Genomic DNA, 24533 nt, shown 5'->3' with positions numbered 1-24533 from the left:
TGGTGCAGTGGTGCACACCTGTAATCCCAGCGTCTCAGGAAGCTGAGACAGGAGGATCAAGAGTTCAAAGCCAGCCTCTGCAAAAGTGAGACACAAAGTGACTCAGTGAGACTCTGTCTCTAAATAAAATACGAAATAGGGCTGGGGATGTGGCTCAGTGGTCAAGTGCCCCTGAGTTCAATCCCTGGTACCAAAGAAAAAAAAAAAAGTAAGCCAGGTATAGTGGTACATGTATGTAATCCCAGCTATTTGGGAGGTTGCGATGAGATGATTGTGAGTTCAAGATCAGGCAAGGCAACACAGCAAGACTCCATCTCAAACAAAAAATTGTAGTAAGATGTAAATAATATAAAATTTACCACCTTAATCATTTGTAGATGTATGGATCAGCAGTGTTAAGCATATTCACATCGTTTCACAACCAATTTCCAGAACTTTTCCTCTTCAAATTGAAATCCTATTCCCTTTAAACAACTCCCTATTTCCTCTTTCCCCCAGTCCCTGGCAACTACCATTCTATCTTCTGTTTCTAGGAATTTGACTATTTTTAGATACCTCAGATAAGTGGAATAGTATTTTTCTTTTTGTGACTTACTTTACATAGAACAACATCCTCAAGATTTATTTGTGGTTTGATGTATATCAAAATCTCCTCTAGTCAAAGGCTGAATAATATTCCATTGTATGTATATACCAAATTTTCTTCATCTACTCATCTGTCAATGAGAACTTGGGCCATCTCTACCTTTTGGCTATTTTGAATACTGCCGCTATGAACATAGATAACAAATTTCTTTAAGACCTTGCTTTCAATTCTTCTGGGTGTGTGCCCACAAGAGGAATTGATGACTATATGATAATTCAATTTTTAAATATTTTTGAGGAACTTGCCATACTATTTTTCTATAACAGATGCACCATTTTATATTCTACCAAGGATGCACAAGAGTTCTGATTTTTCCATATCCTGTCCAACGCGTGTTATTTTCTATTTTTAATAGCAGCTATTCTAATGGATGTGAAGTGATATCTGATTGTGGTTTTGATTTGCATTTCCTTGATGATTAGTGATGTTGAACATATTTCCAGCAATGCCTGTTGATCATTTTATGTTTTCTTTGCAGAAACATCTATTTAAACAATCCTTTGTGCATTTCAAAATCAAGTCTTTTTTTGTCTTTTTGTCATGGCCAGGGATGGTGGCACATTCCTGTAGTCCCAGCAATTCGGGAGGCTGAGGCAGAAGGACTGAAAGTTAAAGTCAGCCTGGGCAACTTAGGGAGACCCTGACTCAGAATTAAAATAAAATAATAAAAAGGGCTAGGGATGTACTCAATGTAAAGTGTCCCTGGGTTCAATCCCCAGTAAAAAAAACAACAACAACAACAACAACAAAAAAAACATTTTCATCATTCCCAAAGAGAAACTCAGCACCCCATCAGCAGTTATTCCCCTTTACTACTGCAACAGCCACCATCACCAGCCCTGGCAACCATTAATTTACTTTGTGAGGATATCCCTATTCTGGACATTTCACATAAATGGAATCTTTACTAATACGTACTCTTGTCTGGCTTCTTTAACTCATGATAATGTTTTCAGAGGCCGTCTGTGCTGTCGCATGTCTTGGCCCTACATTCCTTTTTATGGCCCAGTGATATCCACTGCATTGAGAGAACACATTGTGCTCATCTGTTCATATGTTTGGGTTGCTTTTACTTTTTGACTATTATGAATAAAGCTTCTCTGACCTTGGTATAAAATATTTTGGGTGGATGTTATGTTTCCATTTTTCTTGGTACAGACATAGAAATAGAATTGTTACATTACATGGTGATTTTTTACTTTTTTGATTTTTGGTACTGGGGATTGAACCCAGAGGCGCTTGACCACTGAGTCACATCCCCAGCACTTTTTAATTTTTTATTTTGAGTCAGGGTCTCTCCAAGTTGCTTAAGGCCTTGCTCAGTTGCTGAGGCTGGCTTTGAACTTGCTTTCCTCCTGCCCCAGCCTCCCAAGGTGCGGGACTACAGGTGTGCACCACCGTGCCCAATTAGGTTACATGATAATTTTATGTCTATCATTTTTTTAATTTGTTCTTTTTAGGTACACATGACAGCAGAATGTATTTTGACATATCATACATATATGGAATATAACTTCCCATTCTTGTGGTAGTACATGATGTGCAGTTACACTGGTTGTGTATTCATATAGAACATAGGAAAGTAAGGTCTGATATTTTACTGTCTTTCCATTCCTATCCCCTATCTTCGCTCCCTTCCCACCATTCCCCCCTGCCCAATTCAGTGAACCTCCACTCCTCCTGCCCCCTCCCCCCACCTATTGTGAGTCAGCATCCTTTGTTTTTTGGGGGGATTGGCTTATTTCACTTAGCATGATAGCCTCCAGCTCCACCCATTTACTGGCAAATGCCATAATTTCATTTTTCTTTATGGCTGAATAATATTCTGTTGTGTATATGTACCACATTTTCTTTCTATTAAAGGGCACCCTAGGTTCCATAGCTTAGCTATTGTGAATTGAATTGCTATGAACATTAAAATCAGGTCATTTGTGTTTTTATTTTGAGTTGTAGAATTGTAGAGTATAAAACATGTGTAAGGCCTAGATAAAAACTATGGACCTGAGTTCTAGGGAGCTGGGACCATCTACCCAACCTCAGGAGGGTGTCTCTGATAGTGTAGCCTCATCTGCACTGGCTATTGAAATAAAACAAGCAAAAGTTGACTAATTAGTAGGCAAATATTTAACTTTAAGCTATGCCCTGTGACAGAGGCAGAGAGAAGTTAGTTGAGAAGCTTCACTTCCATTCTACTTGTAACATAAGAAGAACTGTCAACACTTCCAAAGTCCCCAGCCTCCCCGACTCACCAATTACTCCACGTGTTGAGTATTGAGACCCAGCCCTGCAGCCCTCCTAGAAGATCTTCAGCCAGGGAACTGCATTCTTTACCCATCTTTCTGCATATTTATGTTAATTATTAGGCTGGATATCAGCCTGTCTATAACTCTTTTGGGTCTAATTTTTACTTTCCAGTAATTCTAGGACATAACAAAATACAATCTTTTCTCACTATCTTTTATCAGGAAGTGCAAAATACTGAAAAAAAATTAGATGTCTTGGGATATAATTTTTCTTTAAATAAAAAGTTCAATTTTGGGAAACAGAAAATACATTATTACTTAAAAAATAAAGAAAAAAAAAACTGTCCAATGGCAGTCACATTTGTTGGCCATGAGATAAGAACAAAGATGCACCAATTCAGAAGCAGGTAATCCCCAATTGCTTCCAAAATACAAAATTTTAGAGAAATAAACTCCTAAGACAAGAAGGTGGTAAATAAGCCAAGGAACTAGGGCATATCAGTATTAAATTTAGAAGGAATCTATTTGAATCTACTGTATTTTAGTTTGGACCAAGTTTTAAATTTGTACTTTTGAACACTATTGTGTCTGTAATGTTAAAAAACAAAACAAAACAAAACAAAAACCAAAAAACACTTCTTCACCAAAATATAAAAACTGTAAAAGAAGAAATATGGAGGCTGGAACACTGAAGGCAGTAATTTCCATGCTTATCTGTCTCTCTTTGCCTGGAATGCTAAATTGGTTTTACGACTCCACTCTCTGATCAAGCTGGTAAGGGGCATAATATAGGGAAGAGTTCATGAAATTGAGGAAGTCTGCCCCAGAGACAAGATTCAAGAGGGCTTTTGGTTGCTTTGATTATCAGCAGAGCTAGTAAGGGGAAGACTCCCAGGAACAGAACAAAGATGACTGTCTTGAATTTTTAATAAAACTGATTTCCGAGGCTGGGGTTGTGGCTCAGTGGCAGAGCGCTTGCCTTGCACATGTGAGGCACTGGGTTCGGTCCTCAGCACCACTTAAAAAAATAAACAAAATAAAGATATTGTGTCCAAGTATAACTAAAAAATAATAAAAATAAACTGATTTCAGGTCTAGTATAAGGAAACACTTTTTTGGGAGGCGGGGAATGTGGGTACCAGAGATTGAACCAGGGGCAGTCGACCACTGAGCACATTCCAGCCCTATTTTGTATTTTATTGAGGGACAGGGTCTCACTGAGTTTCTTAGCACCTCGCTTTTGCTGAGGCTGGCTTTGAACTCATGATCCTCCTGCCTCACCCTCCTGAGCCATTGGGATTACAGGTATGTGTCACTGTGCCCGGCAACACTTTCTAATAATTAGAACTCTCTGAATAAGAGCTGTCTCAGGTGACAAAGAGCTGTCTCAGGTGACAAAGAGCACTGGGTAGCATTCACAGCCTGTAGAATGGCCCATCCTGGAGGATGTCATGGAGGAAATTCAGACACTGGGTGCAGGCTGGGGGCGGGGGATATGGGTTCCTTAGTTTCCTATAACCTAACCATTTCTTGATCTCTTATTTACCCTGAAAGAAACTTCACTTATGCAGGTGGGGGTGGAATCATCTATGTTGGGAAAGCCAAAACTCACCTGCGGTGATGGCGCTGGTTGTAAAGAAAACATGGTTAACGGGCACCACTGCTGTCGTGTTGTAGAGCTTCGTGGCTTGATTCAGGAACCTAGAGCAGAAGGTACTTACTAGAGCTTGGGCTTAGAGAAGCTTAGCAATAAGTTAACAATAACTTCAAGAAATGCATGTTCTGTAGCCACAACTACAAAGGGAAAGGAAGTGCAGGGAAAGGGCATTTCCAATCAGCAGTCATAGCTTATGTGCATCTGATGTATGAGATCAGATGTCAGGTTTTATGGTCTGTTTAAACCAACAACAGTAACAATGAAAAGCAATTAATCATATTCTGAGGCCACAGAAGTTTGAGTTGGAAGCGATTCAAGCTGCTGGACCAGTATCATTCTGGGGCTGATTCATTAGGATAGACCCTTGAATCTGTTAAATATCATATCTGGGGAATAGTATAGCTATCCATTGACATGCCACGTGCCAAGAAAGAAGATGGAGAAGTAAAAGAATGTTTAATGTTTCAAAAACAATGCTCAGTGCTCCAGCTGCAGAGCACATGTGGGAGCTCAGCTTCTCACTCTGGCCACCAACAGGAATTCAGGTTCCCGCTCTGTGCTGTGCTGCCCTGCCGAGGACTAGACTTTTCTAAAGCAGTGAATTGCATGGATATCACCTGGATGCTTTAAAAAAGCACTAATGCTTAGGTCCTACTCTAGGGCAACTACAAAACACAACACAACACAACAAAAAAACCTTTGTGGGTAGAGCCGAGGTGTGTGTGTGCACACATACATGTATGGAGGGCCATATAACTGCAGGAATATGTATGTGTGTACACATGCGTGCATATTCACCTATATGTCCAAACACAGCAACTCTTTTAACCACAGTCTACAGTGCGACAGGCACAGGGACTGAAGCAAGGGCAACAGGATGAAGTTTACCTTCCACAATGTGTGCTTTTTAAGTCACGGAAGCTAAGATAAGGACAATGATACTAATCATTAAATCCCAAAAGATACTGTAGCAGTACTGATTAATTCAGAAGAAAGAGAGAAGAAACAAAATGGCAAGATACGAGGTTACAAACATACTCAGTCTTGTAAGGAAATGATAAAACAGTGAGTGTGCTGGGCTTCTCCAGCAGCCCTCCAGAGGCCTTTGCACTGGGCTATATCCAGCCCATAACAGGGAGACTTCACAGAAGGCATCAGTCGTGTTCTGAGCTCTGATTTCCTGGCTGGCACTGGGTGGTCCTTTGGTGTAGCATTGGGGGTGAATAGAAAACTCTCTGGCCAACTCAAGAGGGCCTAGCAGGCAAAGGCATAAGCACTACGTGAAACAGAGAGGGAGTGATTAGAGCAGAGGGGGGTGGGGGCAGAGAAAAGCAGAAATTAAAAATGTTCCATGTCACCACTATTAGGACCCAAGAGAAACATAAAACAATCACTCTGCAATCCCATGGGTGCAAAGAAAATTCTGGCCAAAGATGCAGAATTCTGGGGAAAGGATTTTCCTCCCGGCCAAACGTCTGGTTTTGTCCATCTCTGGGCAATTAATGAGCATGAGCTAAGAAATGAAGGTGAAGGGTTCACGTATTTCCTATATTTAGAATGAAATCCTGGACGTGGACCTGCCCCTTTGATTTATTGCTAATGACAACCTGTGTACGTTGGATATTAATTACAAGCAGAAGAGCATCAGGAAAGCATCAAAGCGCACTTAGCTGGATTATGACCATATTTTAGAAAGCACAAGACATGAAGGCGATGCTCAGTAAAAACTTCTTATTGTATGCGAAGGACAAAGCAAGGCATGTTGGCTGCGGATAAGCTGCAGGTCCTTCACCCTTAGAAATCCACTGCAGCTCATCTTAATTATCATCTGAAGCCAGTGAAGATTAACGCTTGGAGAAGGAAGCACAGGAATGTTGAAAGATTAGTGAGTATGAAGACGCTAACTTACTTGACTTGGAAAACACAAGATGCTATCATGATGATACACATGATATAGAAGATGGGATAAGTTAGTTGCGTTTTATTCGTCACAGAAAAAGTGATCATGCCTGAGACGGCTTTCACTGAAATAACAGTCAATGAGGCTGGAAAAGAAAACAAAAACACAAATAAAGTACATATTTGAGACAGAATTACAGACACGTATCTTGAGTTTCTGTGGTGGAGTAGCATGTGTGGCAATTGTGCTTTAAGAGTGAAAAACCGTTGTGAAAGGTGCAGGGGAAGAAGTGACCCTCCACAAGCAGCCCCTTTTGTTGCTCAGGCTGTGCTGGAATTTAAATTTGTTTAGATCAGCTCAAGAACTGTGGATGGGGTGCTTTTATCTTCGGAACAAGATGCTTATTTTTCAGTGCTGTTGAAAGGGTTCTGCAGAGATTATAATCATTAGTAGATGAGAAGGGCAAGAACAGGGATGGGGGAGGTGAGAGAGTTCAGACTGTCCATTTGACATTTGTGGGAAAATATCTATCAAACTATGGGAAAAATTTAAAGCCAAATAGATGTGAAGACAGGGAAGTGGAAAGCGACACATTCCTCGTTTCCTGAGACTTGTCTGAAGTATATGTGTGAGTCTTTTTGTCAGGACATGCCTAGAGGTTACATTAAAAATGGTTTTCGACAAAGACAATAATTGGCAGCAGGACAGGAGCTGAGGTGTCATTTCTCAGAGTGAACCTTAAATCTAAGACTTACATAAACAACATCATATATTTTCTGTGCTAAACGGGGACCCATCCTTATGTGACCACATTTTTCATAGGTTCAACATGCTAATTAAGAAAAATGACCAGGTCCTATCACTGTGAAAGCAATGAGCATTTTCTCCCCACACTTCTGTAGGAGGACCCTAGTGCTTCCTTTCTGTCTCAGGTTCCCTGAAGTTACTGTTGCAAAAATTCCTTGGTTTAGCTGAAATCTAAAGAAAGTTCCAAATTAATTTTTAGATGAAATCAAAAGTCAAAGGCAAGTGAAGGAGAAATACTCCCTTTGTTGCTGTTGAGCTACCTGGTCACAATACAGCTGAGTTTCTTCCTTTCAGCTTTTGGAATGGTATTATTTCTTCATTTATATATATATATATATATAATATGTTTAAAATAGTAGGTGAAGGCCAACCGAGAAGAGCCTCCCATAATTTTCTTTTCCAAAATCTGAAAATGTACTTTAACTTGAAGGACTCTAGGGTACACTCCAAATTAGGTATTTTCTTCCAATTAAAAGTCCAAATAAGTAGAGGAGACCAGGTAATAAATTCTAAAAACAAACCCCCCAACCAGAACAAAGAGGCCCTTAAAAAAACAGTCCCCTCTCCATCTTCAGATGTCTTGACGGGTCTTCTTACGTATTTCAGATGTCATAATCTGACTGATTATGACAATAGTCATATCTGAGCTAATCTGGGAATTTTAAATATCTATAGAGATCCCTATGTCACTTGATGGCTTAAGTTTGTAGGTCAGCTCTTCAGGGACCTTGATTTCCTCCTAAAATAGTTTGCCTGGAATTGGAGCACCACATGGTTATAGTCCTGTGGTCTCAACAGCCAGGTCTCCCAAAGGGATAATTAATGGAGGAGTTGACCACATTGTTCCATTAGCTTCGGAACCTCAGGATTGCAAAGAACTTAAAGGTCATCTAACTTAACCACCATCTGATTTTAAATTATACTTGAACACAAAACAAAAGCAAAACTAGAATTATTTATTAAACTGCTAAATAAACTATCTTTCTATTACCCTATATTTTCAAACACCAACTGATTAATCACTATTGTAACTGCAGCTGTTTCTAAGCTGAAGTCAGGTACTTTGAAGTTTTTTTTTGTCGGGGGACTGATGAGGATAGGTAGAAATGAAAAATTGTAATGCAATTTTGAAACATGCAATTCTAATGTTATATACACATATAAATAGAAAGTGCTTATGCATGCACAGAAAATGACTAAAAAACCCCCCTACATTAAGATACTGTCAGTTGTTATCTATAGCACTGGGAATATCTGTAAAAGTGTACATGTTCATTTTTTAAAAACTGGGAAATGCAGAAAAGCCTGGAAAGAAAAATTAAAATCATCTGTAATCTCAATACTTGCTCCCAAATCATTTTTAACATTCAGGTTCATCATTATTTTTTCTATTCATAAGTATGAATGTATTATAACATGTAAATCATATGGCATACACTACTTAGAACCTATTTTCCATTAAGATTAAATATTTTCTATGCCATAAAGTATTCTTCTAAAGCCTGACTTTTATTTGCTATAAAGAATGCCTTTGTATGAATGTATAATTTATTTTGACAATTCCCTATTTTTGGATATCTGAATTGAATCCCTTTTATTTTACTATTACAATGAGGCTACAGTGAATATTTTTGAACATAAATCTATCACTCTGCCTATTTCCTTTGGAAAATCACCTGAAGGGAATTACTGTGTTGACAGTAAGACAGTGAGGAGGCTTCTAAAAAATCCTGATAAACTGCCTGGCAGAGAACACCAGGCATACTGTTGTACTGTGCCCCATAACACAATTGTTAACATTTTTTCTTTATATCTTTCTCTATTTTCTTAATTTTCAACAATAAATATATACTCCTTTCATTATTCTCACAGCACCATTTTCCTCCAGCATATAGGCTGGCTTGTATTTGACATTTGGCCCTTTCAATGTTTTCTTAGTTCCTCATCCCGTTTCACGGACTTCCTAGATGGCCAGACCCTAGATCAGTGTCTCCTTCTTAGATTCATCAATATTTCATTTGTTTATTTTGCTTTGACAACAAGAATATGCTATGGATAGACAGGACTTCCCAGCCTTCCCAGCCTCCTGCCCTGCCAGAAGAACTGTGGTAAGAGGCTTTGGATTCCTCTAAAAAAGGAGACCACAGACTGCAACAGAGCTTCCGACACCCAAACGAACACACAAACCCTCTTGTGAAGACAGATAAACCCTCTTTATCGCCTCCTCACTGTATTTCTCCGGTCTAACTGAGATTTTTGTCCACATTTTTAAATTGCTGAGAAAGTACATTTCAATTGTCCTCATCACAAGATACAGTAAGAATCGAGGTGATGGATATGTTAACTAATTTAATTATTCCACGTTGTAGTCATAAATCATAACAGCACTTTATATCCCATAAATTCATACAATTATAAGTTTTCAATTTACAATTCAACACATATATAAATACACATGTACATATATTTGTGCATATATAAAGAGAAAAAGGAACTCACTAGAAGCCAGATTTCTTTCTTCCTGATTGTTCTATTTCTTTTTCAAATTCCATTTTCATCTGTCACACAATAAATATTACAGCAACAATAAAGAAAACACCCTACATGTGCTTTCCTTTCCCTCATTCCCAGGTTTTGCCTTGTGTGTGCTTTCACTCACACTACAGGTGGGTACAATGTCGTGGGCTACTTCTTCCATTTTATATGACACTAGACATGTTTTCTTCAAGGTAACCACATGGCTTTCATAATCGTTTTTCCTTGTAAAGTCATTAATGCCCACAGTGAAATACTCAAGCAAGAGGAGCACAGTGAAGAGTAGATACCTTGTTTTCTCATTTCTTATAGTAACGAGGACACCTTTATAGTCATCATTAAGTTTTTTAAAAATTAGGAATGGATAAGCTTTAATATGACTTTTCAGTACCTATTGAGATAATTATACATTTCCCAGGTTTATTGTGACATCACTGAAATATAAAATTGATAAATTTAAGGTATACATTGCTCTATATATGATGTACTCTACATATCTAGTGAAATGATTATTACAATTAAGTTGGTAAACCCATCTATTGCCTTTCACAGTTACCATTTTTTTTTGTGTGTGTGTGTGGTGAGAACATTTAATATATACACTCAGCAAAATTCAAATACACAATGCAGTATTGATAACCACAGCACCATGTCATACATCAAATCCCCAGAACACATTTGCCTATGACTGAAAGTTTGTACCATCTGACCAACATCTCAATATTTCCCTTTTGACTCATTAACATGATGAACTATAGTAATGGATTTCTTAAAGAATCATACTTTTTTAGTTAATAATTCAAACGCTTATAGTGTGCTCACTGGGTTTTAGTTCTAGGTAGAGTATATGTAGTATAAAGAAAAGACATGTTCTATATTCACAAACTTAATCTGGCAAGGAAGGTAAGCTGAAAGATGAAGCATTAAACACATATATAGAATGTAAATACAAGTTGCTGTGTTAAAAAGAAAAAGAAGCAGTTTCATTAAGATCACTTGGTCATGAGGTATGATTTGCTCTGGATTCCACTTGCTAATATATTTCACTTGGGATTTTTCCATCAATATTTGGCAGTGAAATTAGTTCAGAGTGTTCTATATTTGTATTATCTTCTTCAGATTTGGGATCAGCATTTATCTGATTACAGTTTAAAAAGGGAAGGCTTTCTTCTAATGTCCTCAAATAGTTCCAGTAACATCAGAATAATCTGTTCCTTAAAGATTTGAACCTTTGGAACTGTCTAGACCTGGTTTTTTTTAGAATGTGACTTCTTAACAACCCCTGTATTTCTTTCATAGTTATTTTCCTTAAAAAAAAAAACAGTTTATTTGTTTTGTATGTTAAAATGAGCAATTTAAGTTTTATTAAGTATATATGTGTGTACATCTCTCTTTCCATTCATCTCTCATTTCTATTTTTGAGTATCTGTGATTTTTTTTCTTGATGGAGGATCTATTTTTAGTTGTCTTTTAAGAACTTGTTCTGGGGTGTATTTTTCAATTCATTGCTTTTCTGTTTTCTATTTCATCCATTTTGGTCTTTATCAATTGTTCCCTTCTGCCTTCCTTAGCTTTATTTCAGTGTTTTTTTCTAACTTCTTGAGCTGAATGCTTTGATTTACATCAAAAGCAATTAATTTCCTCTGAATACAGCATTAGTCATTAACTACAGTTTAAATATTAAGTGTTTGCATAGTAATTTAAAAAGTATGTGCTACAATTAAATCTTGCCTTGCCCAGCTGCAGTTTAAGAGTACTTTTTTTTTAATATTTATTTTTTAGTTGTAGTTGTACACAATACCTTTATTTTATTTATTTTCTTACGTGGTGCTGAGGATCGAACCCAGGACCTCACACATGCTAGGCAAGGGCTCTACCGCTGAGCCACAACGCCAGCCCTAAGAGTACTTATAACATTTCCAGGTGGGAAGGTTTTACTGGTTTTTATTTTTGTTATTATTTTCTGTTTTTATTTTACTGTGACGTGAGAATGTGGTCTGTATTCTTTCAACTTCCTGGAATTGATCAAGGATTATTTTGTGTGTGGCCAATTACATAATCAACTTTTGTAAATGATACACAGGCAGTGGAAAGAAGGCCTATTCTCTGTTTCCAGGATTTGGAGTTCAATATTAGAGATTCTAATATGACTTTAAGTCCATGAGCTAAGTCTCTTTTCCCCTTATATTTCTATTTATACATTTTTGCATCTTTCTGCAGATTTTCCTTAGGATATTATGTATGTTCTTCTGAACTGATTGATTACCCCCATTTGTCACACACAAATATATTTTAGTTGTAGATAGACACAATACTTTTATTTTGTTTATTAATTTTTATGTGGAGTTGAGGATTGAACCCAGTGCCTCATACGTGGGAGGCAAGTGCTCTGCACTGAGCCACAATCCCAGCCCTTGATTTTAATTTAGTAATATCCTAATCCCTTTCTTCAGTTTTCAACCTGAGTTACTTGCTTTAGATAAAATTGATGTACACAGCCAAAATATTTAACAACCAATAAGACCAATGGGAAAAGGTGGGGGTTTGAGGCCCACTGCATTAATGTTTAGTGGCTAGTCATGGCAGGGGTAGGGTTGGAGGAAGAGAGATCAGTGAAGAAAGCACCCTAGAGGCCTGATTGGTAGCTATTTTGATAACTCTTAAAGAGCTGTACCCAGGCAAATAGCTGAATCCAATTTCAGAATCTTTTTCAATATCCATTTGAGAGTTTCTCTAAAGTTCAATTTGAGAATCTTTCTTTTTTAACTATGTAAACTTATGCCATTTACATTTATGCTCATGATTGATAATTTTCTAATTTTATGTCCTATTTAAAATTTACTTTATTTTCAATATTTTCCTATACAATATACATTTTATTTTTGTTATTTGCTTTTGTTTTCCCTACCTGGTAATTTGGAAAGAAAGAAATATAAAGTTCCCTTGATTAATAACATACTTGAATTCGTTTCTAAAAGTAACTGTCTTAAACACAAATCCTCCAATACAAAGGAAAAAAACTAGTTGATGAGACAGAAAAATGAAAACCCCAGTACCTAATTTACATGGGGCTACAGCTTGTCCAATGGTATAAGTATAATCTACAGTCATAGAAAACAATACATAACATATGGATCATCTTATTGGTAAAGAAGAGGTTAATGAAGGGTTATAAATAAAATTTTGAAAAGGGGGGGCTGGGGTTGAGGCTCAGCGGTAGATCACTGGCCTAGCATGTGTGCACCCTAGGTTCAATTCTCAGCACTACATAAAAATAAATAAAGGTATTGTGTCCAAGTACAACTAAAAAATAAATGTTTAAAAAAAATTGAAAAGGGAATTTCCCAAATGTTTAGCAATATCTCCTTGTGTTGGTATATATGAGTATGTGGGGTGGGGGAAGAGGGAGAAGGGAGGGACAATATATGAAAATATAGTGGGTTATCTAAGTATCAGATTTCAAATCCTGTAAGAAGTCTCTGGTAAAAGAAGTAAAAGGGTTGGCAAACAATGAATAAAAGAAATATGGTATTTAACAAAATCATACTGCTTATGTTTATGTTTCATTTTAGCCACATTTTAAAGTTTTTAAAAATATGTAAACAGGACAGATCTTGTTAACTTAAAGTTTAAATTAAGTTTATTAGTTTATTTTAAAAATTTTTTTCAATTATTTGCTTCAAAACAATTTGCAAATTTTTATAGAGTACATAAAATTACCAAGGAGTAAAAGTCCATAAGTGTATTTTGTCAAGAATTAAACATGTCCCAATTAAGTATAATGGGCATGCAAAGTATAATCTGAATAGTTTAGACTCAACTTCTTCCTATAGGTCAGAGTTGAAAAATAGAAACAGTCAGAAAGTAACAGAATGCTCAAATATTCCCTTCAAGCTTCATTTATGACTTAACATGGACTAATTAGAATAAGAACACAATATATTCCCTTACCTAAAAGTGCCACCAGAGTAAGCAGAATCACCATATGCGTCATTCCTTTTCTTTTAAGGAAATATAGGAGAATGCAGAAAATTAATATTTCTAAAATCTAGAAATGAAAAAAAAACAAGAGTAAGTTATTCTATGCAAAATCTTCACAATGCCACACTTCTTTCCTTTTTTAAAAAAAAAATTTTAAATTTTCTTTCTCTTTTTGATTTCCCAACAGTTTCCATGAGCGCTGAGGGTGACTGAAGTTCCCAGGGACAATTATAAATCTAGAACAATATAAGGAGCTCAGCCATCCAGATCCAGAGCTTTCACACGGTCAATCCACCAGTGACACCCAAACCTAGCTCTCTAGGCCTCACCTTGCTGAGACTACTAGACGTGTCCACAGATGTGTTTAGTAGGTACACCACATGGACATGGGCAACACTTAAATCTTGATTTCCCTACTTTCCAACTTGTTCCTCCTGGGGCCTTTGCCCATATGGTCAATGACCTCACCATATGTTCTGCTGTACAAGCCCAAAACTCCTTCCTCTGCCATCCTTCACCCTCTGCCATGTTCTCCCTGGACTACTGTAATAATATCTCCTAACTTGTCTCTGATCTTACTCTTGCTTCTCAACAAGCCAGCCATTCGGCAGCCAGAAGAATCATTTAAACATGTGATTGGGATAATGAAATATTTAATTTGCAGAGGAGAATATGTATGATATACACTTTGGATATATGTAGCAATATGTCAAGAATTCACGTGCTTCTGCCCAGGAACCACTGTACTGCACTTTGCATTCACCCTTTGCTTTCTTTCTTGTTTACCACATTTTTACATATTCCCAAAGACCATGTTTATTTTCACATGTGCTTGGATTTTATCCATGTGGGATTATTTCCCTTGCTTGCTTTTTCACTCTGCATTATGCTAATGAAATTCATCCAGGATGATCCAGGAAGTAAAAATAAAAATTGATCCAGTCATTCCTTTGCTTAAACTTCTTCTTCTTCTTCTTTTTTTTCTATCCCATGTAGATTAAGATCCAAATTCTTTACTGGATCACAAAGACCCAAACAACTTTTTGGACTCAAGTTTGTACCACTTGCTTTGGATGGTCCACAAAGGCTGGTCAGAAGGACCCTTGTTTTCTTTTTCCCTTATTTTTCTTTGTCTGTTTTGCTCATCCCTCCCTCCTTTCCTTCCTTCCTTGTTCTCTGCAGTCCTCGGATTTCTCCTGCCGTTGGGCCTTTGTACTATTGTCTGCCAAAAACACTCTTTTCCTTGATCTTTGCATGATGGCTTCTTCTTAGCTCTCAGCTAGAATGTCACCTCCTCTGAGCGGTCTTTCCTGACTACTCTAATCTAAAAGAGCCAGCCAGTCATCCTGCCACACCCACAGTTTTAGGTTGCTGTAGCCGATATGTCATTGCCTGGTGCATTTCTTGTTCATATACTCTATGTTTCTTGTCTGTCTCTCCCATTAGAATGCTAGCTCAATGAAAAGAAGGACCTTATCTGTTCTGTTTGCCACTCCATCTCTAGTGCCTAGTACACAGTCTCATAATAAATGTTTATGAAATTAATAAATAAATTATACCTTATATCTATTATAAACAACTTGCCAAATACAGAGAGCACTGTCTGATAAACAGTGTTCCATAAGTAGTAACTGAAATTGTAAAATTTTCCTACCCTTAAGAAAACTCCAGTGTAATTCTGAAATTCTGTTTTATTTTTGTTTTAATACTAAAAACATTTTTTTTGTAGCCCTTAAGATAACCAGAAGCCAGGCTATTATTATTTTTTTTGATAAGAGATGGGATCTCTGGACTGAAATCAAATGTGAAGTCTTAAATTTCTGAAAACAGACAAGTACATCATTGAATTTTTACTTAAAAATCGCTGGAGAGGATTACATTTTACTGGCAGAGCCCTCTCTAAATCTAAATAAATCTAAATCTAATAAATCTAATTGTTTGAATTCAAAGTTTTGCTTGTTGATTTGTGTTTTCCTTTAATCCTCTGTGGGCATGGGAAGCCACAGGACCATATCTTACTCATTCTAAAAAGCTTCTCATCTAATATGGAAGATTAGATCATCCTTTGGACTTTTCTTCCCCTGATAAAGTAAGCCAATTATTTTCACTATTTTTCTTTTTTTATAGGACTCATTTGCCAGGCCTTTAATTCAATTGAGTGGTGCTACAAAAGCTATTAGAGTGCCATCTCTTTGCCTTCCCTAAAGCAGCCATCAAAACACTGGGTGTCCCAATCGCTGTGCACCTCACCACCAGTTAACAGGCTCCTCTTGGCTTGGTGTCCCCAAGCACAGGCTTCCATTTCCCACGGATGCAATCACAGATTTTTCCCAGCAGTGCTGTATTCGTTGCTGGAGGCCAGAAAGCTCTTCTTGCACTAAATAAAGCATGGAGCATGGGAGCTACATCTAGTTGCACTCCAGCTATTAATTTTTTGGGGGTGGGTGGGTAATGAGGGTAATGGTTCCAAGCTCTAAAGATCATGTATGACCTTTTTTTTTTTTTTTCAAATTTCATCTCTATGACTTCAGAAACATAAAACATGAGTTCTCGTTATTCACAGAATGACTATAGTTGACTTGGGTTCCACCTTGTGCCAAGGGATCACAGGTCTCAGGAATAAAATATTCAAGAAGTATGAATTAATGTTTATTCTTTTTATATAACTTTTTTTCCTCTAAAATATCAATATTAATGAAGCTGGAATGTCACAGGTTGCTGTGCCCCAAGAAGAGGCTGCACTGCTGACTGCTATCTCTGAGGTTAGAAATAACAACAGGTCCTACTGTGTGCCCACTGCATGCTGCACGCTTTTCTCTACTTGTACTAATTCATGGCATCCTGACAACCTCTTTAGGAGGTAGAAACTATAGTTATCCCCACTTTACAGGTGAGGAAATTGAGGGTCAGGGGTTAAGTGAATGCTGCCCCAGTAGGCAGCATAATGGCTCCCCAAAGAAGTCCATGTCCTAATCTCCAACCTGTGGCCTCATGATATTATTTATTATTATTATTATTATTATTATTATTATTATTTTGGCTACATGATATTACATGGAAAGGGGCTTGGCAGATGTGGTTAAGGTTATGGAACTCGAGGTGGGGAGATGATCCTGGATGATTTAAGGGTCCAACATGATTACACAAGTCTGTAAAAGAAGAGAAGCTTCCCAGCTGCAGCAGACAGCTGCCACATAGGAAAGATGGGAGCCAAGGAACACTGGTGACTCTAAGCTGGGAAAGGCAAGGAGTCAGATTCTCCCTTGGAGGCTCTGGCAGGGAGCAAAGCTAGCCTAGCAAGATCTGAGTAAGACTTCTGACCTAGAAAACAACAGTCATAAATTTGTGTTATTTTAAGCCACTAAGTTTGTGACAATTTGTTATAGAATAATAGAAAACAAATTCAGGTTCTGTTACCTGAAATCTTTCCAGAGGAATGATTTTTCCCCCCCTTGGGTACTAGGGATTGAACTTAGGGACCCTTGACCACTGAGCCACATCCCCAGCCCTATTTTGTATTTTATTTAGAGATAGGGTCTCACTGAGTTGCTTAGCTCCTCATGTTTGCTGGGCTGACTTTGAACTTGTGATCCTCCTGCCTCAGCCTCCCGAGCTGCTGGGATGACAGGTGTGCGCTACCATGCCCAGCAAGGAATGGAATCTTTGGGAGGAATTTTCTACATTGATTTTGGGTTTTCTGGATTGGTTCTCTAGTCTATTTAGACTTAGAGGCACCAGTCACCCTGTTTTTAGTGGCTTAAAGGGCTCTGGATATTCAGGAGTGAAGTGGAAAAGGCAGACACAATTTCCTTGTTGGATGCTCCACTTCCAGTATAAAAATCCAAGCACGAGTTTACCTCCTTTTCTCTTACCAAGATTTTTCTTGGAAGCATAGCCCTTTGATGCAGCACCTTTGTCCAAAAAGAATGGGCCTTGCAAGTTCTCTCCTAGGCCAAGTTTGGACAAAGACTTGGTCCTTGGTAATCAGTTTTATTAATTCTGCATAGAGAGGTGTTTAGAGAAGTGTGTTTGAATGTGTCCCCACCTCCCCCCAAGAGGAAGACAACTTGGTTTTGAATTCTGGCTCTCCCATTTCATATTTATGTGACCTTGGGCAAGTTACTGGATCTCTCTAAGCCTCAGCTTGCCCATCTGTGAGATGTAGAGGATATTCGTGCCCCAGGTATAGGGTCATTAGGCAGGTAAAACATAAGACTGTAGTCGGAGCTATGCACAGTGCTCAGCTGCTCCATGAGCATGGTCTACTGAGCTGCAGAAATGTCTAATGGTGCAGACACACGAGTACTATATGCATCCAGAAAATAAAGCAAAGAAATATCAGGCAAGAGACAACTGCATGTCTTATAAAAACATGCAGCTTTCGCCCTTCAGGTTTTAAACACCTGACAGTGGGTTGTGAAGGAGCTTTGCCAGAAACGTTGACTTAACAATCAGCTCTGAGGAATAGGATTACCCCAAATGACAGGTTTGGCCTTTGCTTCTGCTGATTTAATTTTTTGTCTGGAGGAGCTAAAATGAGCACCATGCAGATTATTTTGTGAAGGATTTTATATTCATGACAGAGGTTTCTATTTGAATAGTCTGTTGGAAAATCTGGGTGGGCAAAATGGCCATGATGAAGCCTGCCAAAGAACATGAAGTAATTGGGGCTTGGGGCTACATTTCCTCACGTGGACTCTGCAGAACATGTGAACACGAATTACTCAAAAAGGTCCTTCAGAAAAGGGCTTCTTGGTCAAATAAACGTAGGGCACACAGGACTAACAAAATTAAACCTGTCTCTTTCCTCAAGGACTTCTGGCTTTTAATCTGCTGACAGAGATGATGGATTCCACAGAGGGACCTGTTACGCCATATCTCTCTAAGCCAGTCTGGCTTTGAATCCATGCTCATTTTTTATTTTTGGCAAGTATCAATGAGGGGAGCTACCCATCTGAGGCAGACAGGTGGGGAGAGGTTATGTTAGTGAGTGAAAAAAGGGCACTTCATTCTTCTGCTGCTAGCTGACACCAGGCTGCTCAAATCCTCTTGCAAAAGAATGCTTGATTAGAGCTCCTGGGCCCTGTGGCTGCGAAGTTTCCACCTAGTGGAAACCTGGAAGGTAAAACAGACACCCATCTGTCAGGCAACACGTAAGGTAAGGGATGGTATGACCCTGCCTGTAATACCATTTACAATCCCTGTTTTGAAGAGTGCAAAGCTTATTAAAATATCAAATATTTTTATTCATTTTGTAAGTTAGTTGATCAGTCCTGGAAAGCAATTCTGGTGCTGTATTTATATGCAGTGTAATTACATAAACAGATGAATGATTTGTCAAAGAGTAGTCTCAATTGTGTAATTATGATCTTTGCAGTCATACTTTGCAGAAAGAGTACAGAATCTGTCATACCTGATGATTAAATGTTAATTACTTAGATGTTTAACAGATTTAAATCTTAAGATCTCTGTATATAACTAATCACCCCCAGAGTCTTCAGAGAAAAAAACCATATAATGGATTAAATTCTACATTACTATTACATGAACCTATTACCCTTAAAGTCTAATCCAACGTCCAGTGCTGTTCCATATTAAAACTTATTTTGTGCTATTTTATAAATACCTAGATTTAGCTACCGTTTTTTTCCTGTTCGGCATTTTCTTTCAAATATACTGTCTTATAACTATACAATTTTACTGAAGGGTGGATATATCCTGGTACTGTAAAATTCCTGCTATGGGAATTCCTCTCTGTAACCAAGGTGGCTAGTCAGTTGACTGGATGAGTGAATAAATAAATGAATGAATTTAAGAGTTGACTCTGGGAAATGACAAAGTTTAATTAATTTCAGAGTATTTTTGTGGAAATATAAGGTTTAATAAAAAGTGGCTTTGTTCTTTTCAAATATTTTCTCTGGTGTTAACACAAGATACATCATCATGAAGCAATGCAGTTTATTTCAGAAATAAGACTTGATCTTTATTCTTTAATCTCCAAAGGATTCAGCTCAGGCTATTAATTTTCTGATCACAGGTTATGTCACTCTTTTCTTACTGGATAAAGACTGTTTTGCCTGTAGGCAGAAAGTAGTAATGTGTTGGTAGGACTTCAAGTCTGGACTGTCATGAAACATTCAACAAAGTTTAAAGAACAGAAGTAAATCACAGGGATTAAAACTTCTAGTGTGTATAGCTGATCGATGAAATCTGATAAAGAACTGAGTTTGGTGGACAGGCAGGACAATGAATGGGTGGGGGAAGGCACGATGTACGAATGACCTCGGGAAGGCTCATCTGAGTTGGGAAGCCCAATCCTAAAGGTTGGGGTTGGGGACAGGGGCTGCAGGAGGAGATAAGAAGTGACAGAGCTAGGGAAAAAAATAAAGTTATGAGAATGAAAATCAGAGCCATAACATATCAAGAACAGGTGTTTAAATAGGCAGAGCATTATGACTGACAGCTAACTAATTTATTGACCAATAATGATTCTTCCCTGAGGGTGTGCATGGTCTACTGGAATAGAACAGAAAGGAAAATAGGTGATTAAAACATAATGTGTCATACAGAGAGCCCAGAAAATGGAGCAACTATCTTGGTAATATGCTCTTTAACAGAAGATGCCCCCTCTGAGCTGTGCCCATGAGGGCAAGTTTGGAGGAAGTTGCAAGGGCATGGAGACAGGGTTCCAAGGAGCTAGGACTCTGCTGGCAGAGGGAACCACAGACACAGTGGCACTGCATTATGTGGCTACAGTGCACTAATTGAGCAGATCTCTCTTGTAGGAGAATACTTCCAGCCACAGTGTTGAGGATGAGCAGCAAGAGGACAGATTCATTAAGAGGCAAGGGATGTCTGAGCAAGGGATGATGAAAGCCTGAACTGATGCAAAGGCAATGGAAATATAAAAGAAGGGTCAAGTTCAAGAAACTTTAAAACATCCAATAGGATGAGAGGTAGAGTGGGGAGTAAAGATGTGGAAGAAGTTATGTGTAGCTCAGACTTTCAGGACTGGAAGCAGACACACAAAATATTGGAGTGAGAGAGTTTTTTGGGAAAAGGCATCGGTTCAATTTCAGATAACTTACATTCAAGAAACCAAATATCCAAACAGGGATGAGTAATAAGTGGAGAACATAGGGCTGGAGCTTAGGAGAGGCCTGGGAAGGACAGGTATGTCTGGATTTGGAAGGAGGGGATTCTAGAAAATGATGGGCAGACAGCAGATGCTGTGCAAAGTTCAAGAAGTGTCAGGAGCAAAAAATGCAATTCCATTTGACAAGATGTGGGAGGGATCTACTAGATTGTAAGGAGAGGAGTGAATGGGATCTGAGAGAGTGGACAGGGTTGGCAAGAGTAGTCAGACTATCTGAAAGCATCTTTTGATGGTGAAGGGGAGAAGGCAAATAGGAAAGATTTTTAAAGGGTGTGTAATGTATGAGGAATTTTTTTGAAAACAGAGAAAGTTAAGTATCCTTATAGAGTAAGAGAAAGTAAAAGTGAAAGGGGTAAAGAGGTCTTTCCTATAGATAGGTCTTTATAGGAAAGACCTAAGAATATTTGTCCCAGGGGTCCAAATTATAGGTCAGAGATAGTAAGATACATAGAATTCATAGACTAGGAATTGCTGCTGTATTACGCTGAATTACACTTAGATCAAAACTAGTAAACATATTCCTGCAAATGCCAAGGTCACACTTTTAAATACTAGGTATATCAACTAGGATCACACTTTTTAACTCGTTTTAAAAGCAGAGGAGTATACCACACAGCTTTTTGAGGTCATTTCTAATCCTAAGAACATACCTTGCCTGTATGCTTTGATTCTGTTTATTAAATTCACAATTATTTTTCCAATCCAAATCATGGTTAAATGCTCAGCAAGACTATCTCAGTTTTCTTCTTACTACCTTCCTGTTCTAGAGTATTTTTATTCTCCAATTTTAGCCAAATTCTGTAACAAGCTACATATTAACCATTTCAATCATGGTCTCTCCTTACAATCACCTGATAACAATCACTGTATCAAATAAAGCACCCCCAAATAATAGCTTCAAATGTCTGTATCAGCTCTTTTCATGTTTTCTTTACATGTCTCTCGGGATCATACCTGCTCATCTCAAACAACCTGTTGCAGTAATAAATGAGGACTTCTTGGAAGATGCTTCTACTGCTGATTTAATATTTCAAATACTTTGGTAATGCTCAAAAAGATTTTAATTTCAATATGTTTCTAATGCTGAGAAGAAAAAGTCGTACCAGCTCTCCAACATCTGCAGACATCAGTGGTCTAGATAGTATCACTTCAGGAATAGTGGAATTTTAGAATTCTTACCACATAGACCAGGAACTGCCAGCCAACAAAGTAATACTGTATTGTTCTTGCTGAGACAGCCTGAGTTATATTTGGAGCAAAATTCACCAATAAATATGTTCCTGCAAATGCGAATGTCATACCTTTAAATAAAACAGAAAAGACAAAGCCAACTGAAAAGGGACACTTAAAAACTTTTTTGTTGACTCAGACATTACCTAGAGACAGAGCATTACTTGTAAAAGTGCTGGCAGCCCCTCTCTATTAAAAATATGATTCATCAAGCCATCCTGTAACATCACATGTTCACCAAACGGCATGACCTTTACAGGGGCATCAAATCCAGGGATTGGATGGGCCAGAAAATAACTTCTGGTTCTTCTCTGTTGTTTCAGATGAGTCTTGGCCTCTCTGGAGCTTTTCTCAAAGGTAGAGAAGGTCAGAACATGTGCACATGCGCATGGGAAAATACATCTCACCTCCATCCACCTAATCTAGATCTCAGAGCCCAGAGGACAGGCAAGTCCACCACATGATGACCTGCCCTGCACTTGAGCATCTCTGGAGCCCCAGAGACACTCGCCCTAGTGATTTCACACTGTGAGACTCCGGTAAAATGAGTGCCTTAATCACTGCCATCTATTGGAGTTGGTTCAGCAGGAATAACAACAGGGCTGCTGACGTTGCTGCCGAATTTTAATTATTCTAATTTAGGACTGAGGGTTGCAAGGTTAGCTTAGTAAAAATGCATCGCATCATCAACCCAATGACAGGAGTGTGTCCTCAGCATCACTTAACACGATAGAGGAGAGAGTGTGGCATGGGAGGGGTGGCTGCTGGAGGAGGCGGAGGACTTGTCCTTTCCACTGAAACAGCTTTCTTTTCTTTCTTTCTTTCTTTCTTTTTTTTTTTTTTTTTTAAATAAATAGCCACCTAAGAAAAACTGATAAAAGCAGTATTTTTTTTTTTCAGTACACCTACAAACAATTCAGCTTGTTTTATCACTGAGATTTGACACTGTGGAAATAATTTACAGGCAGCATTGGTTCTAACCCGAGACAATTTGGTTTGTATATAAAATCTCACAGTTTGAAGGCACTAATTTCTCATTTCTCTTAACCACATGATTTAGGTTTTGAACTCCAGTTTCTGAGAACAGTGTTTGATTTTTTTTCACGCAAGTTAGACAACACTTATTTGTAGAAGCTAAAAATAGAAGCTACAAATAAGTTTTCTCTAATTTTTTATGTAATACTTTGAGATTAGATACATAATTTTTAAAGCTATTTCTAATGAGAACTTTTGGAATAAAAAATATACATTATTAAATATTGTAATAAAACCAAACTAATAAAAGCCATACACAAGAACCTGGAGAAAAGTTATTGGTCAGTTATGTTCTTTCTTTGAAAGAAAAAAAAAGATTATATAAGATAATTATTCCAAATTAAGCTCGAAGAAGAAAGAGATTTTTTAAAAAAACAATTTTCTAAACTTGGTAAAGTAGAATCAATCAATTTAATTAAAAAATACACTTTAATCAGTCTCAGAGACTTCCAACTGTTTCTTTTGGGAAATCTATATTTCTTATTTATATTAAGCTCCTCTACCAGATTTGATCTCCTCTAACAGAATCTAGCATCAATAAACTTTCCTGTTTTAATTTCATTCTGAGTTGGTAACACAGGTATATGGTACAAAATTCCAGATACAATGAAGGTGATCAGTGAAAAGTTAGATCTCTCCTATACCCTGAGGCCACCAGTTCCCCTCCCCAACATTAACCACCACCACTGGGTCCTTAGGTTTTCTTTTCAGAGATGTTTTATGCATATGTGAGTGAGTGCGCATGAGTTTTGTCGTTTTATACAAATGATAGCATATTATAGACACTGTTTTGCATCTTGCTTTTTTGTTTTTTCCCCACTTAACAGAACACCTTGGAGGAGATGCAGGGCAGTCTCATTCTTTGAGGTTTACATAGTATTCCATTATATGATATGGTGGTAGTGGTATTTAATTTAGTTTTCCTCAATATTATCTTTGATTTACATCTGTGTCTGTGCACATCTCTATCAGTATGTCTTCATTGCATTCTGAAACTAAAAACAAAAAGGCTGATGATTTTGCAATTATACTTTCAAAATCACTTTTTACATAACATTATTTCGCTTGAGCCTCACATCACTGTGAGTCTAGTAACTCTACTAAACCCATTCTTTTTCTTGATAATTTTAATTTCAGCTACTCATGACAGTTGCAAAAGCAGTTCTAGATAGCTGTTAACAGTTGTATGCTTGTTTATTTTGTGCCATTTGCATTTTTAATGCAATTTACTGTCTCATGTGCATATTTTTCGGAGGTACTTAAAAGTGTTGAAGATAGTCATGTGTCCTTCCTTAAATAAATTTCCTTAAAGTTTATCTATATCTATATTTTACTAAAAGTGG

At 37.7% G+C, this 24533-nt stretch overlaps 1 protein-coding gene across 2 annotated transcripts in view; it reads right to left on the bottom strand.

Annotated features, from left to right (window-relative positions):
- The window catches only part of Nipal2 (NIPA like domain containing 2), a 79875-nt gene that overhangs the window by 7372 nt on the left and 47970 nt on the right, over positions 1-24533 (bottom strand). For both annotated transcript variants that reach the window (XM_078016886.1, XM_078016887.1), the window contains 4 exons: positions 22105-22226; positions 13740-13836; positions 6456-6591; positions 4502-4590 (listed from right to left, as the gene is read on the bottom strand). In XM_078016886.1, coding sequence (XP_077873012.1) covers positions 4502-4590; positions 6456-6591; positions 13740-13836; positions 22105-22226 — 444 coding nt within the window. The remainder of the gene's footprint in view (positions 1-4501; positions 4591-6455; positions 6592-13739; positions 13837-22104; positions 22227-24533) is intronic.

Source organism: Ictidomys tridecemlineatus, chromosome 7 (assembly GCF_052094955.1).
Source record: "Ictidomys tridecemlineatus isolate mIctTri1 chromosome 7, mIctTri1.hap1, whole genome shotgun sequence".
NCBI lineage: Eukaryota > Metazoa > Chordata > Mammalia > Rodentia > Sciuridae > Ictidomys > Ictidomys tridecemlineatus.
This window is presented reverse-complemented; position numbering and strand designations above follow the sequence as displayed.